Below are 21,795 nucleotides of genomic sequence, written 5' to 3'. Positions count from 1 at the left end.
TTTTAAAATCTAAATGGGCAATGACAGACAACACAGAGGTACTTTATGCTCTGAAGTGTAAATTCTTATATTTAAGCTCTCAGTATCATTATTTTAACTAGCTATCTTCTTATTTGGGAGAAATACCACAAGGGAATTGCTAAATCCTTAAAAATACACATACAGTATTTTGATGTCCTAGGTGTCATGTAAAGATGTTACTTACAAATTTCTAGATGAGGAAATAGAGTTAAAACAAGAGACTGGTACTTTCAGTCCTCATGTAATGTAAATCCTGTATGTTATCTGAAATTTCAGGTTTCCTACAAGTTTTAATGGCATCAGTATTCTATCATGATGGTCAAGAGGGCAAGTAAAATGAACAAGTTCCTTAAAATATCCTTCCAATGGACAAATGGCACTTTTTACTAAGTATTAAATATCTATATTTTAAATATTGAACCGGAAAATGAAAACCATGGGCTTTCCAAAGGGAAGTAGGTTACTTTTCTTACATATAGAAATGATGTGTAGTGCCCATGTTCTTAATTTCCCAAATCCAAAGGCAGGAAGAATAAACAATTAATCCCCTTACTTAAGGTATAAGGGCCCACATACTAGGTCTATTTTCTAGATCTTTTCATAAGAAAAGATATCCTGACAGTTTTTCTCTCTCTCTCGTTAATGGGTAATACTATCCTTCAACTGAGAAGACTTTACCAAGTTGTCCATCAAACCTAAGATGGAGAAACTAGTTCCACAAAAATTTTAAAATAGCATTAAAGACATTTACTTTAAATAGTTTGAGTTAACGTATATTGGTGCATTTTAAAGACCAGTACTAGTAAATAAACAATATTTCAAGTAAATCTACAGTTAGCCATTCTGGAAAATAACATCCCATTAAGAGTGTTAATATCAATTTTTTAACTAACCAAATAAAATACGAGTACCACTAATTTCCAGTTAAAGAAAATTAATATTATGCAGAGTATTATAGAAGCTCCACAAAGCTGGCAAACAAAACCAAATTGTCATTTATTACCACAATGAAAAACTTATTTATTTTATCTCATATTAAAAATCTTTTTTAAAAGAATAGATGTTTCTACTAGATAAAATTAAATCTCCCCCCATACCACTACCACCTCAATCCCAATAAGAAATAATCCCCAAGGGTAAAAGGTTAGGTTAAATACTACTTTTTCAAAAAAACACCAAGTTTCAAGCCACAAAGCTGCCTTCTAAAAATCATTGCCCTTGTTACAGATACTCTAGGTATGGCATAAATGTGCATCTTTTTTAAGGAAGCTGTATATCAGCTCTGTTCCCAGTGAACAGTGAACTGTCTCAAATCCACGTCGCAGAAGCTGGATCAATCTTGCAAACACAAATCACTGCTGAAAAGAGGCCTTGAACTGAAACAGCCTGGAAAATGTATTAGATACTCATTCTAGCAGAGAGTATGCCTTTCAAGCAGTTAAAATGTAATGTGGCAAAACTTAAATTAAACACATCATTTAAAATAAAAATCTTGCCTTAACAGATGTAAAGTCCCTGATACAAGGAAACAAATTACCTAGAGTTAGTGAAGGGAGAGATACTACTACAAGAAGGAGATTTCTTCTTGCATCTTCTCCAGTTATAGTTGGGAGTAGTGGGGGGTGTCTTCCCACTCCTTGTTTATTACACTTTTCTATTAACCTTTCAAAATGCCTTCTTCTTTCTTTCTTTTCTTGTGAAATGGAAGCCAGAGTAGCTATCCTAGCCTAGAAAGATGATATGGGGTCTTAGGGAAAAATGACAATGGTGTATATACTACCACTAGCAAGAAAACCATTTTCAAACGTGTATTTGCTTCTATTCTCTGTCTTTGACTTCCATAAGTACTATATAAATTGCTCCAAACATGCCATTGTTAGACCTCCTAGTGAAAGTAAAAAAGAAAACTTAGTATGGTCACTGTTTCTAGTGAAGTAAGCTTAATCCTGCAATAACTCTGGTTTTTCTGAAATCCAGAATGTTCAAGAATAATGAGCATAATATCAACTCATGTGATACTCTGGTATATCTTAATAATTAATAATATGACTATATAAATTGAAATCTCTACCTTATAATCCAAGGCTGAGAGTTTTTCCAGTCTTTTATTTACATCAGGAGAACCCATCTTCTTGGTAAACTGAATAAAACATAGTTTGTTTTGTGCAAAAAATGATAAGATGATAAAGCTGTCTGTGAGAAGAGCTAAGAAAAAGAAAAAAATTGATAATACTATCAAATACTAAGTTAGAATAAAATAATAATGAATATATTTTTTCCACTGAAATATTACAAAAAGGTATTTTCAGAAGATGAATATTAACTGAAAAACTAAAGTCTCCTAAATAGCATTATGATGTTTTACAAGGATATTAAAGATATTGAGAATAAACAATAATCATCAATCTAATCATGCATGGTTTTGGTATTTCTCCTTTTTTCCTGAGACCATTTCAATATACACTGATGTTTGGGGACAACCACCAAAAGAGATGTATTTGGAACCAGGGCTAGAAAAGCATAAAATAAAGACTATTTCACACCTGAATGTAAAGATGAAAACAGTTATTTTTATGTGTGCTTAGCCTTTAATCCTGTGTTTATATGATATAAACCATCTGAGAAGAAATTGGATTTTTCCAATGTTCTCCATCAATCTTTTTTTTAATTATTTTTAAATTTTTCATCAATGAACCTTCTTTTTGAGGGTGTACAAGTAGAATGAAATAAAGCATATTATGCCCAAAATGTACATTATACAAATTAATATTTAATAATACAGATTAGCAAAAATATTTCTATACTTTATTTCTAAAGGACACAAGTAGGTAGATAATTCATGGGTTACATCAAGGGCCATTATTAATGTTATACAAATTATTGATAAAAACACATAATAAAAGTTTGAAAAATGTTTTATAGTGTTCCTAGCATAAAGAAATTATTGAATGTTTTCTTTATTTTTCTTTACTTCCACACCCCTGGCTGTGCAAGCAGTGGCCAACAGTAGACCTACACAATTACAGGAGAATCTGGAGAACTGCCAAGACATCACATTGTTATCATGGTCTCATGAGAGTGTATTATTCGGGGTATAAATAAAAGAAACAAGTGAAAAAAGATATCTCAGAGAAATGAATAGTGTTGGAAGTCTCCTTTTAATTCTTATAGAGGAGCATCAATATGACAAAATCATCACAGCCACTATTTTATTTGCAGTGTCAACAAAGGGGTCAATTATTAGACATATTAAAATGGAACCTCTTCCATAAGGAAGCTTCCTGAGCACTATGTTCCTATAAGAAAAAGGAAATAACACACTTTAATCCTACCCCCAGCTTCTTATTATCACTAATGTTATTAATTATAGCCACCCTACAGCGAGCTTTTCTCTAAGATTATGAAATTGTGTCTGATTTATTCAGGGGTAGCTAGTGAGAGCACACAGCAGAAGGAAAGTTTCTATATTCTCACCTCTGTCCCTTCCAGTAGACCACACTTTGCTTTGATTATTCAATTTAAGATACTGACAATTTTGAATCTCTAATGATAATGTAACCTGACTCTTAGACCCTTTTACCTCGAATAAAAGAATATAATCTTCAGGAGTCAGCACAGTATAGTGGAAAGAAAATGGGCTTTGCAGCTACAACCTGGGTTCAAATCTCAGCTCAGTCATTTCCAAGCTGTTCCTTGTTATCTCATTTGTGGGCACATTCCTTAGGATCTCAGCTTCAATTTCCTTATGTATAAAATTGAAATAACTATACCTTATAAAGTTTTTTTTTATTATTGAAGTAGAGTTGACATACAATATTATGTTAGTTTCAGGTGTGTAACATAGTGATTTGACACCTATATACATTACGAATTGATTACCATGATAAGTCTAGTAACCACCTGTCACCATACAAAGTTATTACAATATTATTGACTAAATTCCCTATGAGGTATATTAAATCCCCATGACTTATTCATTTTATAACTGGAAGTTTATACCTCTTAGTCTCCTTCATCTATTTCATTGAATCCCCCCACCCTATAAGGTTTTTTCCTTTGTTTTTTTAAAGATTTTATTTTTCCTTTTTCTCCCAAAGCCCCCGGTACATAGTTGTGTATTTTCAGTTGTGGGTCCTTCTAGTTGTGGCATGTGGGATGCCGCCTTAGCATGGCTTGACGAGCAGTGCCAAGTCTGCACCCAGGATTCAAACCGGTGAAACCCTGGGCTACTGAAGCAGAGCGCATGAACCCAACCACTCGGCTACCGGGCCAGCCCCTAAGGTTATTTTTTGAATTAAATGAAATAGGTAGGTTGGCACAGCATAGAGCCTTTTAGAGCTCATAAATGTCAGTATCCTACCTTTTCAATAATTGGCTTAAAATCTTTTTTATGTGCTTTGTAGCAACTACATACTGATTGTGGTATCACTTAATAGGATCCAGATTTATCTAGTATACTTGGCATTGGTTTTTGATATTTAGAAATATTGCCCAAACTCTCTCAAAAGTTAGTATTCATAGACTTTGGTAACAAAGAATCTTCTTAAGAGCCAAAGCAGATTTTTTTACTGGTGGCTGTGTTGACACTTTTGGGTTATTTATGGAAAATTCATTTGAAAATGAAAAATACGTGAAATAACAGGGGACTAATTTTGAAAGAACACACACAAAAAAAACCCTATTTTGAAAATGTTCATTTTTTTTTTAAGGAAAGAGTCAAAAATACTCAGAATATGAGCTTAACACCTGACAAAAACTTTGATGTTAAATATTAGTTAAAACTTGTATTGGTCCCAAGGGTTGTAACTATGCTATTACAAGCAATTACTTGTGTTTGCAAGTCCCCAGTGGTAATAATTAGTCTACCTGTTGACACACTATTTTTCCTGCCCCACTGTTAATGCAGCCACTTGGTTTGCACATGGGGGTAATTACCATCACTGATGGTGTCTGAGATGAGCTTCCCCACCAGGCTTCTGTCAATCACCACTTTCTCCAGCTGCGGCCCAGAAAGGCTTAGGGACACCAGCACACCTGAACCAAACAGAAGCTAAACAAGGTTAAGGGGAAGAGGGGGAGGAAGATATATTGAGAATTAGAATCTTTTAAAAATCTCTCTCCAAATATATAACTTATAAGATATTTACACATGCATTTATACCATGAAATTACAAAGAATTTTTCTTCCTCAAAAAACAACCACTGACATTCTGAGTAAAAAGATACAACACAATAAGTGCATTGATTAAATCTATGTGCAAAAACCGAATTTAGCCCATGTTTATTAGAAATCTAATCTTCTAATACTTAGAAAGTACCCATGCAGAAACAACTGCTTTTTGCATTGCATTCAGAAATGTAATGTGTTCTATTAAAATATTTTGAAAGATTACTATTTATATCAGAAATTAAAAGGAGATTTGTTGAGGTGTGAATAGTCTTTGCTACACACTAATATAGAAAAGATGCCACCATGACAATACAAACAGTGAATGTTACGATTTATTTGAAATTTAAACTCCACTTCTACAAATAAAGATCTTGTCAGTCTAAAATATTAAAATACATATAAATCAAGGCAATTAAAATGTTAAATTTTTTAAAAAATCATAAATAACACATACTAGAAAAATTCCTCAAGAAGAGATAAAGAAATACAGTAAAGCACCAGAACTTTATCAATATTAGTGTTCACTCAGCTACCCAACAAAAGATGATTGGATGTCACCATTATGATTTTATACTGCTCCTTTCCATTCGTGGCAGCATAATTCATTCATCTCCAAATGTTTAAAACTTCCGAAAGGACTATGCATATGCGTATGCTTGTTATCTATGAGATTATGAAATATCAACATTGGAAGAAATTGTTTCACCTTCAAGGCAACAGACTCAAAGCAGATGAATCATGGAATAGCATATGGTATAACAAGAAAAAAACCAATTGTCAGTAAACTAATCATGAACATGCTAGCCAAACCCAAAGACAACTATGATTTTAAACAAAACAGGGGAATTCCCCACCTACCTAGGCATCATGTCCCAGCTAGAGAAAATGATTCTGTGTCAAGACATATTTGGACGTGTGTGAAAGATTAGCAGCATGAGGGACCAGGATAACATAAAGAAAGGCCACTGCTCCCTCACTGCCTAAAAGATTCCAGGCACATGAATGAGAAAAGAAACTGAAGGGTTCCACGTGACTCAATAGACTGTCCATTTCATGTCAATGGCCCTAAAATGGGTGAAGGGCTGGGGGGGGGGGGGGGGCAGGGGAGGGAGACAATCATCTTTGTTGGTTTTGGAGACTGATAAGAGAAAGCACATTTGTTTCAAGGATTTCAAAATATTTCCCAAATTAATCTCTACTGAATTACATTCAACTTTGCAATATACCTTGATGGCAAACGCTGATATTTCCCTTTTGGGGAGTTCCTCATAACAACATAGCATGTGGTCTTTACTCCCTAAATTCTCTCTTTTCAAGCAGGCAATTTTAGTGTCATCTTTCATATCTAGTTCTCTCCCTTGTAATAGTCTTTTTCTCCTTTTCCCATTTATTCAAAACATCTCTAGAATCTGTCCTTTTCTATTTATTTTTAATCTACTAAAACTTTACACTGATATTCTTTTCTCTCTCTCTTTTTTTTTTGCTGAGGAAGATTAGCCCTGAGCTAACATCTGTGTCAATCTTTCTCCACTTTATATGTGGGTTGCTGCCACAGCATGGCTGAGGACTGGTGTGGGTCCATGCCTGGGATATGAATCCATGAACCCAGGCCGCTGAAGTGGAGCACACCAAACTTAACTGCTAGGCCACCGGGCCAGCCCCTACACCTATATTCTTAAGCACCTCTTGTTATCCACTGAACATTAGCTCCTTATAGATACTGACTAGGCCACTTTTATCTTTGTATCTTCAGTGCCTAGAACAATTCCAGGTAGATAGTCAGTGCTAACTAAATGTTTGGAGAAATAATCATAACTAATTGATCACAGGATCAGATAATTCATGGTTAAAAGGAAACCTGGTCTAATCTTCCACTTCCACATGACATGGAAGTTCCTTCTGCAGCATCCCTTCAAGCATCCCTCAAGCATCCAGCCCATGCTTGAATACTGCCAGTGACCAGAGCTGATTCCCTTACAGAAAAGCTATTCCGCCATTGGACAGTTCTAATCAATTTAAAGATCATTCAGTCCTTTTTTTTTCATTCAATGAAAACTGAATGTTGATTACATGCCAAGCACCAAACTAAATTTAGTGGCTCAAAAGTGAATCAAATATAATCCTTAAAATAGGTTAAACATAGGTTAATAGAGAGAGGTAGACATACAAGCAGATAAGTATAATAAAGTACTGGTCCTATTATGTACTACCCAGTACACTCAGATACTGGATAGACTGGGGGGACTGAGAAGGAGGAGGTGACACTTCAGCTTGAGGTGAAGGCTAACACTTCCTTCTAAGAATTTCTACAGTAGCCCCAGTTTTTCTTCAATAGCACTTTTTTGTTTTAAACAGTCATCACAGAACTTTATTAAAAGCATCAGTTCCCATTTTTTGTTTTTACTGAGGTCATAATAGTTTGTAACACTGTGACATTTCAGTTGTATATTATTATTTGTCAGTCACTATATAAATGTGCCCCCTCCCCCCTTGTGTCCACCCCTAACCCCCTTGCCCCTAGTAACCACTAAACTGTTCTCTTTGTGTGTTTGTCTTCCACATATGAGTGAAATCATACGGTGTTTGTCTTTCTCTGCCTGGCTTATTTTGCTTAACATAATATTCTCAAGGTTTATCCATGTTGTTGCAAATGGGACGATTTTGTCTTTTTTTATGGCTGAGTAGTATTTCATTGTAAATATATACCTCATCTTTATCCAATCTTCAGTTGACAGGCACTTAGGTTGCTTCCACGTTTTGGCTATTGTGAATAATGCTGCAATGAACATCGGGGTGAATGGGTCTCTTTGTATTGTTGATTTCAAGTTCTCTGGATAAAAACCCAGTAGTGGGATAGCTGGATCATAAGATATTTCTAGTTTTTTAATTTTTTGAGAAATCTCCATACTCTTTTCCATAGTGGCTGCACCAGTTTGCATTCCCCAGTGTATGAGGGTTCCCTTTTCTCCTCTCCAACATTTGTTATTTTTTGTCTTGGTGATTATAGCCATTCTAATGGGTATAAGGTGATTAAGAGTAATTTTGATTTGTATTTCCTGATGATTAGTGATGTTGAACATCTTTTCACGTGCCTATTGACCATCTGTATATCTTCCTCGGAAAAATGTCTGTTCATATCCTCTGCCCACCTTTTGGTAAGGTTGTTTGTTTTTTGGAGTTCAGTTGTGTGAGTTCTTTATTTATTATGGAGATTAACCCCTTGTCAGATATATAATTTGCAAATATTTTCTCCCAGTTGGTGGGTTGTCTTTTCATTTTGATCCTGGTTTCCTTTGCCCTGCAGAAGTCTTTAGTCTGATGAAGTCCCAGTTGTTTATTTTTTCTTTTGCTTCCATTGTCCAAGTAGACATGGTATTTGAAAAGATATTTTTAAGACTGATGTCAAAGAGTGTACTGCCTATATTTTCTTCGAGGAGTTTTATGCTTTCAGATCTTACCTTCAAGTCTTTGATCCATTTTGAGTTAACTTTTGTGTACGGTGAAAGATAATGGTCTACTTTCATTCTTTTGCATGTGGCTGTCCAGTTTTCCCAACGTCATTTATTGAAGAGACTTTCCTTTCTCCATTCTATGTTCTTAGGTCCTTTGTCGAAGACTAGCCGTCTGTAGATGTGTGGTTTTTTTCTGAGCTTTCAAATCTGTTCCATTGGTCTGTGTGCCTGTTTTTGTACCAGTACCATGCTTTTTTGATTACTGTAGCTTTGTAATATATTTTGAAGTCAGGGATTGTGATACCTCCAGCTTTGTTCTTTTTTTTCAGGACTGCTTTAGCTATTTGGGATCTTTTGTTGCCCCATATGAATTTTAAGATTCTTTGTTCTATTTCTGTGAAGAATGTCATTGGGATTCTGATTGGGGTTGCACTGAATCTGTAGATTGCTTTAGGTAGTATGGACATTAACTATGTTTATTTTTCCAATCCATGTGCATGGAATATCTTTGCATTTCTTTATGTCATTATCAATCTCTTTCAATAACGTCTTATAGGGGCCAACCCGGTGGCGTAGTGATTAAGTTTAGGCTCTCCACTTCAGCAGCCTGGGGTTCACAGCTTCAGATCCTGGGCGTGGACCTAGCACTGCTCATCAAGCCACCCTGTGGTGGTATCCCACATTAAATAGAAGATGGGCACAGATGTTAGCTCAGTGACAATCTTCCTCAAGCAAAAAGAGGAAGATTGGGCAACACATGTTAACTCAGGGCCAATCTTCCTCACAAAAAAGATAAATAATTTCTTACAGTTTTCCTTGTATAGGTCTTTTACCTCCTTGGTTAAACTTATTCCTAGATATTTTATTCTTTTTGTTGCGATTGTAAATGGGATTGTATTCTTGAGTTCTCTTTCTGCTAGTTTTTTTATTGGAGTATAGAAATGCTACTGATTTTTGTAAGTTGATTTTGTACCCTGCAACTTTGCTGTGGTTGATTATTTCTAATAGTTTTCCAATGGATTCTTCAGGGTTTTCTATATATAAAATCATGTCATCTACAAACAGCAAGAGTTTCACTTCTTCAGTGCCTATTTGGCTTCCTTTTCTTTCTTTTTCTTGCCTAATTGCTCTGGCCAGAACCTCCAGCACTATGTTGAATAAGAGTGGTGAGAGTGGGCACCCTTGTCTTGTTCCTGTTCTCAGAGGGATGGCATTCAGTTTTTCTCCATTGAGTATGATGTTGGCTGTGCATTTGTCATATATGGCCCTTATTATGTTGAGGCACTTTTATTCTATACCCATTTTGTTGGGAATTTTTATCAAAAATGGATGTTGGATCTTGTCAAATGCTTTCTCTGAATCTATTAAGATGATCATGTGGTTTTTATTCCTCACTGTATTAATGTGATGTATCACATTGATTGATTTGCAGATGTTGAACCATCCCTGTGTCCCTGGTACAAATCCCACTTGATCATGGTGTATGATCTTTTTAATGTATAATAGCACTCTTTTTAAATATTAAAAGATAATAACATAGTGGTTAAGAGCATGGACTCTGAAATCAGATTGAAATCAGCATTGGCTCTACCTCTTACTAGCTGTGTGAACTTGAGGGAGTTACTTAACTTCTCTGTAATTCCATTTCCTCATCTGAAAACAGATATAATAGTATCTACTTCATAGGATAAGGATTAAATAACTTTTACAAATAATATGTAGAATAATGCCTGGTGCATAGTAAATGTTTGCAATTACTATTATTGTTATTATTATTGAATCAATACTCATATGATGTGTTCTCATTATACTGTTTCTCATCTCTGAAACATTCTTTTGTCTTTTTAAAAATCCTGTGCCCAGATTGGACTCAATATTAAACATGGAACACTAGACTCCAGGTGAAATTATAACCAGAAAAATCTTTTCTGGTCACCTTTCCCATTTGCTGTGATTTCACAAGGATATTGTCTCCCAGATATTTGCAAACCCTTCAGAACTTGAATTTCTTGTTCCTTCTTTTCTTATTTTTTAAAGATTGGCACCTGAGGCTAACAACTGTTGCCAATCTTTTTTTTTTTCTGCTTTTTCTCCTCAAGTCTCCCCAGTACATAGTTGTATATTTTAGCTGTGGGTCCTTCTAGTTGTGGCATGTAGGACGATGCCTCAGCGTGGCCTGATGAGCGGTGCCTTGTCCATGCCCAGGATCCAAACTGGCGAAACCCTTGGCCGCCAAAGCAGAGCGCGTGAAATTAACCACTCAGCCACGGGGTCGGCCCCTCTTGTTCCTTATTTTCTACTCTCACTACCATTGTCATAAAATAACCCTCTTAAACATAAATTGCTTTGTCTATTTATGAGCATTTGTTATGTTATAAAATTAGTTCTAAAAGACCACCTTAGTGGGATGGAGATGGAAAGTGCAACCTATGAGAGTAGGTAAAAGAGGGAACTTAAGCTGGACAGGATTTGAAGGAGAAATGTCAAGGTGCAGTGGGAAAGCATGTATACATCAGTAGATAACTGATCTATGCATGGAGATAGGAGCAATGATTTGGGGACTTGATTTGGGGAATGCCCAGTGAGCTTGGGCATTCCTTCAGAATATTTCTCAAACGCTAAGTGCAGCCACTATTCATAGATTCACGAATTCATTTCATAAATATATATTTATAACTTTGCATGAGCCAGGCCCTGTTCTAGGTGCTGAAGATACAGTAGTGAACAAAACAGACAATGCCCTTGCCCTCCCTCCCCTCAGAGAGCTTGCATTCAAGTATGGACGCAAGCAATAACCAAACAGTTTTAATATAATGTCAGGTAGCAACAAGAACTACTGAGAAAAATTAAGCACAGTAACGATGGGGACTTTAGGAGGATGTGCTTTAAGTAGGATGACTAATAAAGAAATAAAAGCCCTTTCTGAGGAGATGACACTTGAGTACAGACCCAAATGAAGTGAAGGAACAAGCCATATAATCATTTGGAGAAAGGGAGTTGGATGTAGAGAACAGCAAATAAAAAAACTCTAAGGCAAAATGTGCCTGGGATGACTGAAGAAAGCTAGGTCAGTGTAGCTGGAGGGGAGTGAGTGAGAGGGATATTCACAGAGGATGTAATCAGAGAGGTAGTCAGGGGCCAGGTTAATTGGTCCTTTTTGATGAGAAGCCAGTGGGTTTTAAGCAGCAAAGAATTATAATCTAATTTATGTTTTAAATGGGGTCAGGGCAAGAGTAAAAGCAAGGAGACCATTAGGAGGCTATTGCAGTGGTCCAGGTGAGAGAAGACAATGGCCTGGACTAGAATGGTCATGCTAGAGGAAATGATATGTGGAGAGATATATTTTAAAGGAGACCAGCCAGGACTCACTGAAGGATTCAATGTGGCATATAAAAGGAAAACTCAAAGGTTTTTGGGCTGAGCAGCTGGGTTTACTGAGATAGGGAACACCTGAGGAGAAGCAAATTTAGAATGGAGGGAATCAAGAGTTTGGTTTTGGACATGTTAAGTTCAAGCTGTCTGTGGACATATAAGTAGAGATATCTTGTAGACAACTAGAAATGAGTCTTAAGTTCAGAGTGAAGTAGGGGACAGAGATGTATATTTGGGAGTCCTCAACGATATTAAGGTAGTGTTTAAAGTCATGAAACTGGTTAAGTTCTCCTTTAAAAATGTGTGGGACGTCATAAGGGTGGGGCCCTAATCCAATCTGACTGGTCTCCTTATAAGAAGAGGAAAAGACACCAGAGGGTTCTCTTTTTCCATGTGCACACACACAAAAAAGGCCATATGACAACATAGCAAGAAGGCGCTGTCTACAAGCCAGGAAGAGAGGCCTCATAAGAAACCAATGCAGATGGCACCTCATTCTTGAACTTCTAGCCTCTAGAACTGTGAGAAAATAAATTTCTGTTGTTTACACACACAAAAAAAAAGAATGGAAAGAGAGAAAGCGGTCCAAGGGCCAAGCTCTGGGGCATTCCAATCTTTAGAGGTATTAAAAGATCAGGTTAGTCCTCTTACTGAAACCTAGTTTCCCCAAAAGGTTAGTTCTTAAGCCCTCCAAAATGGAAAGGGCCTGTGTAAGACTTGGCAAAACAAGAAGGAAAAGGGGTACTAAGATATTGTCCTATTCCATTGCAAGGAGTTGGAAAATTCTGACAGCTTAGAAAATGAAAAAGAGCAAACAGAGAGGCAAAGGGAGGCACCTCCACAGCAGATCTGAGCTTGAGAAAAGATCCATGGGATGAATCAACGAGAAGGCCCATAGGATTTCCCAACATTGTTACAATTTTAATGTTGTTCTTTGTGCAAAAGCTAAGGCAAACATAGGAACTGAAATTTTTCCTTTTCTCTGACACTTCCCAGACAGGAAGTATCTTCCTTTTTATTTCTGCTCTGACCATGTTTCTTTCTATTGCCTTTATTGTTTTTTTCTCATTTTCTTCAGTGAGCTCATAGAAGAGAGGTGTGCTTTCTCTTTAAGAAACTGGGAAATGATTCCCATGATCTTCAGATGGCTCTTCAAATTGGTTTCTCTTAACCTTAGATTGAGTACTTAATTGGAAGTGAAATGGCACTTGGAGGAGAAAGGGATTATATCAGATAACATAATTGATCAAAAAACCCCATAAATAACCAGAAGAATCTCACTTTCATTCATTCAGTAGGTCAAATATACAAATGCCTCCTATATAGACAGGGATACAACGGTGAACTAGGCAAACGTGTTGGTAGAACATGTGTAGAATACACTGGAAGACTTCATGTCAGAATGACACGGGGGTTTTGGTTAGGACAAATGACTGCTTCCTAGAAGAGGTAGTTTAGTACCCATAAAGAAGAGAAGTACATCACACTTGGTCTCAAGTATTGAAGAAGAACTGGTGCAGTAAGTAATTGTGAATAAGCTATTTTATAATAGTGATTACAGACAATTCCATTGAATTCAATATTCTCATCAGTTAAGAAAACTCCCCCAAAACCCTTGTAATTATTACCACATCTGGGAGAAATGAAAAGTACTAAAGGCATGGAGGATCAGTACTAAAAATCAACAGTGGGTGCTGGGTTCAATCCATGATTTGAGAATTAAGTCATAGACAAGCAGCCCAGACTGAAATCATTAAAAGACAAGTGGGAGGGGCCGGCGCCGTGGCCAAGTGGTTAAGTTCTCGGCTCCACTTGGGCGGCCCAGGGTTTCACCGGTTCGGATCCTGGGTGCCGACATGGCACCGCTCATCAAGGCATGATGAGGCAGCGTCCCACATGCCACAACTAGAAGGACCCACAACTAAAAATATACAACTATGTACCAGGGGCTTTGGGGAGAAAAAGGAAATATAAAATCTTTGGGGGTAAAAAAAAAAAAGACAAGTGGGAGATAGCAGGTGCTAAACTACAATCCAGAGAAGCAACAAAGTATTAGCACCCTTGGAGTGAATTCTAGGGCTAAAGCAAATATTTAAAGTATTATAAAGCCACTCCCCTGGAGGCCCAGAGAATTTGCATCATGATGGTACCCAACACCTCCCTCAACCCTGGCCCTCAACGCAATCCATGGGATAAATTCTGGAGAAACTCTGAGAACTATAGTCAAACAATTTTACATTGGGGAAATTTATAATGAAGAGTAGAGTCACTGATCATTTTAGCAGATAACCTGCTGGAAGAGAGATAACGTGTTTTCTGTAATTTATTCCTTCATTCAGCAAACAGTTTTTGAGTATAAAGGGAAAACATGCCTGACTAATCCATTAAAGTAGGGAGATGAAAGTGAAGACAAAGATTTTAAAAAATTTAATTTACTCAGTATAGAGAACTGCCTTAAGGACAAGAAATAAACAGTCATTTTTCTGGATAGGGAAGTGTTAACAATGAGGTTTCCCAAAGATTTGTGTGATGTTATTCAATAAATGGAATAGACACATGTCTGGAAATTTACCTACTAAGTCTATTTCAATTTAAGAAATCTCATTTTCTCACTTATTAGCATTTTAACATGAATGATGCTACATTTTAATCCCTAATGTAATTTTAAGTCCAGCTCTTATATACATATAATATTTACACAAAATATTATATACAATATTTACATAAAATAAAAGTGATCATTCCTAGAAAATATTTATATTCATGGTCAAATTCACAAAAGAACACGGTACAAAGATAAATCTTGTATTTTCTAGTAGCTTCAAAGATCTAAAGGGATTAAAGCAGAGGTAAGAAGTGAACAGGAAGACATACCAGATAACATATTATTTGTATAAAATTATATAATTTACAGCGGACTTCTATAATGCACGTGAAATGCCAGTTCAACTCTGGTACATAATAAATACACAAGTTAAAAATCTAATAATAACAACGTTAATCCTCATATTAATTCACAGTCGGAAGAGTAAGGCAACTAACCAAAGGTCTCATAATTAGTGGGAAAGTAGAAACCAAGACATAGGACAAATTCTATGTTCTTTCCCCCGCTGCTGAGTAACTAATATCCTTAACTCTCACTTCTCAGTTGACTCCCATGCAATACCCCATGGGGTTTTCCTCTCTCTAGCTTTATTCCCTCTAAACCAGTCTCCCCCAAAATCAGTGGTTCTCAACTGGGGGTGATTTTGGCTACCAGGGGACATTTGGCAATGTCTGGAGACACTGTGTTGTCACTATAATGTTAGCCACTTCCACAGAGGATCACCAGAAGAGAGTGCTTGTAAATAAGTTGCTATGGAGATGAAGGTGTTTCCATACCTCCATCAAGCAGATTTGGGGGTTCCTCAAATTCTCATCAACAGTTTTCTCACGTAAAGAAAGGATAATGAATGAAGACCTGGTCAGATATCTTAAATGGAGTGGTGGGCAGTGCACAGTTCAGATCAAGAGCCTGGAGGAAGCCTGTTCTGTATGTCTCTAACCATGTTCAGGGCTATGACTCTGATGACTAATGCCAGTTGTCAAGACATAAACAGGCCCAGGGCAAGTCAGAGAACTGATAAAAATAACCTAGAAGAATAGCTCCTTGCTTTTGTTCCAATTTTCAGCTCACCCATCAGCCTTCTTATCTATAATTTAGTCACTTGAGTAATTCATCTATCAAGTGGGAATGCCCCAAGCAAATGAGCAAAGTCTATGATGCCAGATATATCTCATATTGTAAATTAATAAACTACCATGCCAGTTAATAAATCAGTCACTTCTGAGTTTGGTTATTGTGAAAGTTGTTAGTACAAGAAAACAAATGGAGATAACATAAAAGATAGATAAGTTTAATTAATCAGAAATTTTCTGCCCAAGTCCATGGTACACCATTGCAATGAGGAGAAAATTTTTAAAAGTTGCAGACCTACATGAACAGCATCATCCCATTTTATTAGGGGAAAAGGCATGGTATGTGTCCATATTAGCATACAGAATTGTCTGTATAAACGCAAGAAAATGTTGGAAAGAATATGCCCAAAACTGATAGTAGGTACTCAATGAGATGGAATTGGGAGCTTCTCACCTTACAGGTTTTTTAAAAAATTGGGATTATGGATGATTTCTTACTTTTTATGTTATTTGGTATTTCAAAAATAAAGAAGCAGCTCTTAAAATATCTGGCTACAAATATATTCTTTAATTTATGGTTTTAAAGAGATGGTTTTATACCACAAAATTTGTTTCTAAGAAGTCAGAATTTGAATCACACTGAAAATGAACTAAAATAGTGGCTCCTTACTAAAAGTAGGAGCCACTTACTTCAGCAGAAAACTGAACTGAGTCCCTCTCCTCTGCAATTTCACTTATTAAAAAAAAATTAAGACACTCTTTTTCTTATCATATTGCCTTAATAGGCAGAAGCCTGCTGTGGCTGAGGCACTGAGATTTAAAGACAGCATAGTAAGAGATGATGCTAAAAAGGTAGGTAGATTGGGACCAGTTCAGTTTAGACTTTATCTTAAAAATAGTATGATGCTACAATTTTTAAAATTCAATTTTTGGAATAGATAATATATTCATGTAGCCCCAAAACAACAACAGATTATACAAAGGTTTGCCAATTAAAAGTCTTGTTCCTATTCCTATATCCTTACCATCTATGCTCTCCTACCCCTGCCCTGTTAATCAGAGTTTCCAGTTTCCTATCTATTCTCCAGAACTGTAGAAGGGTTTTAAGCAGGAAAGTGACAGAGTTGCTTTTAAAAAATCATTTTGGCTACAGTGTGGAGCAGAGACTGGTGGGGAGCAAAAACAGAAGCAGGCAGAATAGTTAGGAAGTGTTGAAGTGGTCTAGAAGAGAGAAGAAGTGAGGTGGCTCTAAGTAAAGGGATGGAGAGCCTCTGGCAGATGTGAGAGAGATTTAGGAGGTAAAATCAACAAGAAGCAGAGATTAGTTGGATATGTGTATGGTGGGGGGTGGGAGGAGCTGGATAAGAGAGAGAATAATTTTAAGGTTTCTGGTTTCTATAAGTGGATGGAAGGCAGGACCATTCACAGAGATTGGAATGGTGGACGAGGAACAGGTAGGGGGCTCTGAGTTCCATTTTAAAGATACTATGTTTAAAATATCTTTGAGGCGCCAAAGGGGAGACATCAAGCAGGCAGCTGGATTTATGAATTTGGAGCGCAGGGGAGAGATGTGAGCTCTAGAGAGAAGTCACTGAAGCAATGAATATAAATCTGACAACCCAGGAGTTCAGAGTGAAGAGGAGAGGGCTTACAGTTAGGCCTTGAGGAATTCCAACATTCAAGGACAGGGGAAAGGGGCATGGGCCTGAAAAAGAGACAGACAAGAATGTCAGAGAGGTAGAAAGAATACTGGAAGAGCAAAGTATCATGGGAAGTAACAGAAAAAAGTATTTGAACCTAAGGGAATGGCCGGCAGTGTTAAATCCTATGTATTTAAAATGATGCTTTAAAAAAAAAAAAAGTTTATTAGATTTAGTAAATGGAGGGTCTTTACAACCTTGGTGGAAAGCTTTCCAGTGCAATAATCAGGAGAAAAGCACGACTGAAGTTGGCTGAATGTTGAACAAGCAATAAGGAAATGGGGACTCCGAATAGAGACAATTCTTTTGAGAAAGTTGATTTTGTTTTGTTTTGTTTTGTTTTTAAAGATTGGCACCTGGGGCTAACAACTGCTGCCAATCTTCCTTTTTTTTTAAGGATTGGCACCTGGGCTAACAACTGTTGCCAATCTTTTTTTTTTTTTTTTGCTTTATCTCCCCAAACCCCCCCTGTATACAATTGTATATCTTAGTTGCATGTCCTTCTAGTTGTGGGATGTGGGACGCCACCTCAACGTGGCCTGACAAGCGGTGCCATGTCCGCGCCCAGGATCTGAACCCTGGGCCGCCGCAGAGGAGCACGCGAACTTAACCGTTCAGCCACGGAGCCGGCCCCGAGAAAGTTGGTTTTGAAGGAAAGGGGTAAGACATGGTGATACCTTGTGGTACCTGAGATGAGAAAGAGTGGTGCTTATTTGTTTAAGTAGAAAGGAGTTGAGGCTATGTGAAAGTTGATTGGGAATCTCAAGGGACCCCAAATAGCCAAAACAATTTTAAAAAAGAACAAAGTTAGAGGACTCACACTTCCTACTTTCAAGACATATTATAAAAGCCACAATAATTGGTGGCTGGCCCAGTGGCACAGTGGTTAAGTTTGCACATTCCTCTTCGGTGGCCCGGGATTTGCCAGTTTGGATCCCGGGCGTAGACCTACACACTGCTTGTCAAGCCACGCTATGGCAGGCATCCCACATATAAAGTAGAGGAAGATGGGCACAGATGTTCACTCAGTGCCAGTCTTCCTCAACAAGAAAGAGGAAGATTAGCAGCAGATGTTAGCTCAGGGCTAATCGTCCTCAAAGAAAAAAAAAAAGGCCACAGTAATCAAAACAGTGCGTCATAAAGACAGACTTATGGACTAATGGAACAGAATAGAGAGTCCAGAAATAAACCCTCACAGAAATGGTCAAATGATCTTCGACAAGAGCGTCAAGACCATTCAATGGGGAAAGGACAGTATCTTCAAGAAATGGTACTGGAAAAACTGAATATCCACATGTGAAAGAATGAAGATGGACTCTTACCTCACACCATACACAAAAATTAACTCACAATGGATTAAAGACCTATGCTTAGACTTAAAACTATAGAACTTCTCAAAGAAACTATAGGGGGAAACCTTCATGATATTGGATTAGACAATAATTTCTTGGGTATGACACAAAAAGCATAGACAACAAAGGCAAAAATAGACATATGGGACTACGTCAAACTTTAAAACTTTTGGGCATCGAGGGACATAATCAACAGAGTGAAAAGGCAACCTACAGAATGGGAGAAAATATTTGCAAATCAAATATATGACAAGTGGTTAATATCCAGAGTATATTTAAAAAAAACTCTTATAACAACAAATATCCTCTTAAATCAAATATCCCTCTTAAAAAATGGACAAGGGGGCCAGCCCGGTGGCATAGTAGTTAAGTTCACATGTTCTGCTTCAGCAGCCCGGGGTTCACTGGTTCGGATCCCGGGTGCAGACCTATGCACTGCTTGGCAAGCCATGCTGTGGCAGGCATCTCACATATAAAGCAGAGGAAGATGGGCATGGATGTTAGCTCAGGGACAGTCTTTCTCAGCAAAAAGAGGGGGATCGGCGGCAGATGTTAGCTCTGGGCTAATCTTCCTCAAAAAAAAAAAAAGTCTTCTCATTAGCTGGCTATGGAAGTAAAACTTTACTCTCCCTTAAAAAAGCAGATCAGGGGCTGGCCCCATGGCCAAGTGGTTAAGTTCGCGCACTCTGCTTCGGCGGCCCAGGGTTTCGCTGATTTGAATCCTGGGCACAGACATGGCACCGCTCATCGGGCCATGCTGGGGTGGCGTCCCACATGCCACAACTAGAGGGACCCACAACTAAAAATACACAACTATGTACTGGGGGGCTTTGAGGAGAAAAAGGAAAAATAAAATCTTTTAAAAAAAGAAAAATAGATAAAAGTTAGGCATGTATTTGTTTCTACTCTGTAAAATACATAGGAAATCAACAAGAAGGAATTAGATTATTCATATTTTGAACTCATTTAGCTTTACACCTATTTACTATTAACTATAACTGAATAAATGAGGGAAATTCATAGTTTGGAACTAGCTTCCTTTGGGGTAAAATACCTGAAGCTTCCAAAACATTATTAGACACAAATGCCAAGAGTGGAGCCAGGGAATTATGAGTTTCTTTAAAGAAGTGTTTTAAAATAAAAACAATAAAAGAGAAGAAAGAACCCTTTATGAAAAGAACAGGAAGGAAATGTTGATTGATAATAGAAAGATACCTTATTATGAAGATAAAAATCTTCTTTGTGTTATAATCACATTCCAAAGCTGAGCTCATATCTTACTATATTTTTAAGATAAATAATTATCAGTGAATTATCATAGGTCATCAAACTTTAGATTGAGGTAGTCAAGATACAATGTAAATTTTCTTTCTGTTTTTCCTGGAAAGGAATGAATTTTTGCCTAAGAAAGAGTAGTTATTAGGACATGTTGTGTAACTGGCTAGCTGAACATTAACATTACTCAGATACAGGGTTGTGTGTGCAAACATAGAGACATACATTCTTATTTTTAATATAAATCTTTGTGGGTGTGATGGCCATAGACATGCACCACCCAGAGCTTCTTCAGGAAGAATGGAGACTGGGAACATAGTTGGCTAACAAAGGTCACACTTTCCCCAGGAGGCTACTAGCCAATAACTGAGCATGGTAGGGTACTAGTCCAACAGGGGACTCCTCTGATGAGCAACTTTGGCTCAGGAACTCCCCATGCAGCCTGGCTGAAACTTTCTCCACACACAGAGTTCAGACCAGCATCACAGTCAAACAGCTCTCCCCACCTACTTCTGCTCCCTTTATCTTTCACATCTCCCCCATAACCCTTGCATTCATACTACCATCTTGACATCTGCTTTTCAGATGCACTCTGGGCATGTTTTAAAAAGATTTCAACTAAAGAAATACACATATAAATTATGAAAATGTCAAATAATACTTGGCTGCTTACTGCCTTATCCCACCACAGCCTCTCCTCCCACTCTCAAATGTAACCATTTTCAACTCTTAGTAATTTCCCCTGTTTCTACCACCACATTTCTAAATATGTTGTGTCACTGCATTCAGGTGCATGTAACAGAAACGTAAAAAAAAAAAAATATATATATATATATATATATATACATATATATATACATCTCTCATGACTTAACCCAATGGGTTTTTTTTTTTTTTTTGGTCACAGAACAAGAAATCTGGAATTAGGTGGTCCACAGCTGATAAGTAAGACAGGTCTATGATATCAGCAGGTACCAAGTGCCCATTTTCCGTTCCTTCCCCTTTCCTGCATCGATTTTTCCCCTCTCTACTGAATCACTCCCATTAGCATACAAACAGAAATGGATGTTATTTCTCTCATATAAAAAAGAAATAAAAACCTTTTCTGACTCCACCTCACCCTCAAGCTCCTGCCCTATTTCTCCGTTTTCCTTTATAACATAACTCTTTCTTATGTTATAAAGCCCTAGATTCTCTCCTTCCATTTTCTCTTAAATACATTCCAGTCAGGCTTCTGCCCATACCATTAACTGAAACTGCTCTTATGCAGGTCTCTGATGACCTCCATGCTACTCCATCCAATGGTCAATCTCAGGCCTGGTGTTATTGGTAAGAAAGATACCAGTAACATCTGACTTTCTTCTTGAAACCTAGTTTCCAGGACACCTTCAGTGTACCCTACCTCTTTGGCTACTGCTTCTTAGCCTCCTTTCTCTCTCTGTTTCTCCAATCCCCAAACACTGGAGGCCCCCAGGGCTCAGCCCTTCAGCCTCCTCTAGTTCTTTATCTACTCCCACTCCATTGGTGATCTTCATCAATTTCTTGGCTTTAATACCATCTGTATGGCTGCCTCCCAAATTTCTCTCTCCAGCCCAGACCTTTCTCTGAACTATAGACTTCTATAAAAACTGTATATTTGACATCCCCACTTGAATATCTAATGGGCATTTCAAACATTAATGTCCAAAACTAAGCTCCTGATATTTCCCTCAAAAATGTCTCTTGTCAATCTTCCCTATCTCATTAAATAGCAACTCCATTCTTCTACAGAAATT

At 37.3% G+C, this 21,795-nt stretch overlaps 1 protein-coding gene across 7 annotated transcripts in view; it reads right to left on the bottom strand.

Moving 5' to 3' along the window:
• Positions 1–21,795, bottom strand: part of WDPCP (WD repeat containing planar cell polarity effector) — a 379,254-nt gene that overhangs the window by 252,767 nt on the left and 104,692 nt on the right. For all 7 annotated transcript variants that reach the window (XR_011426040.1, XR_011426041.1, XM_070235381.1 and 4 more), the window contains 2 exons: positions 4,957–5,071; positions 2,093–2,226 (listed from right to left, as the gene is read on the bottom strand). Coding sequence is in view for 5 of the 7 variants with exons in the window: in XM_070235381.1 (XP_070091482.1) it covers positions 2,093–2,226; positions 4,957–5,071 (249 nt within the window). In the remaining 2 variants the exon portion in view is untranslated. The remainder of the gene's footprint in view (positions 1–2,092; positions 2,227–4,956; positions 5,072–21,795) is intronic.

The sequence above is a fragment of the Equus caballus genome, chromosome 15 (genome assembly GCF_041296265.1).
Source record: "Equus caballus isolate H_3958 breed thoroughbred chromosome 15, TB-T2T, whole genome shotgun sequence".
Taxonomy (NCBI): domain Eukaryota; kingdom Metazoa; phylum Chordata; class Mammalia; order Perissodactyla; family Equidae; genus Equus; species Equus caballus.
Note: the sequence above shows the minus strand (reverse complement) of the source record. Positions and strands in the feature narration are given on the sequence as shown.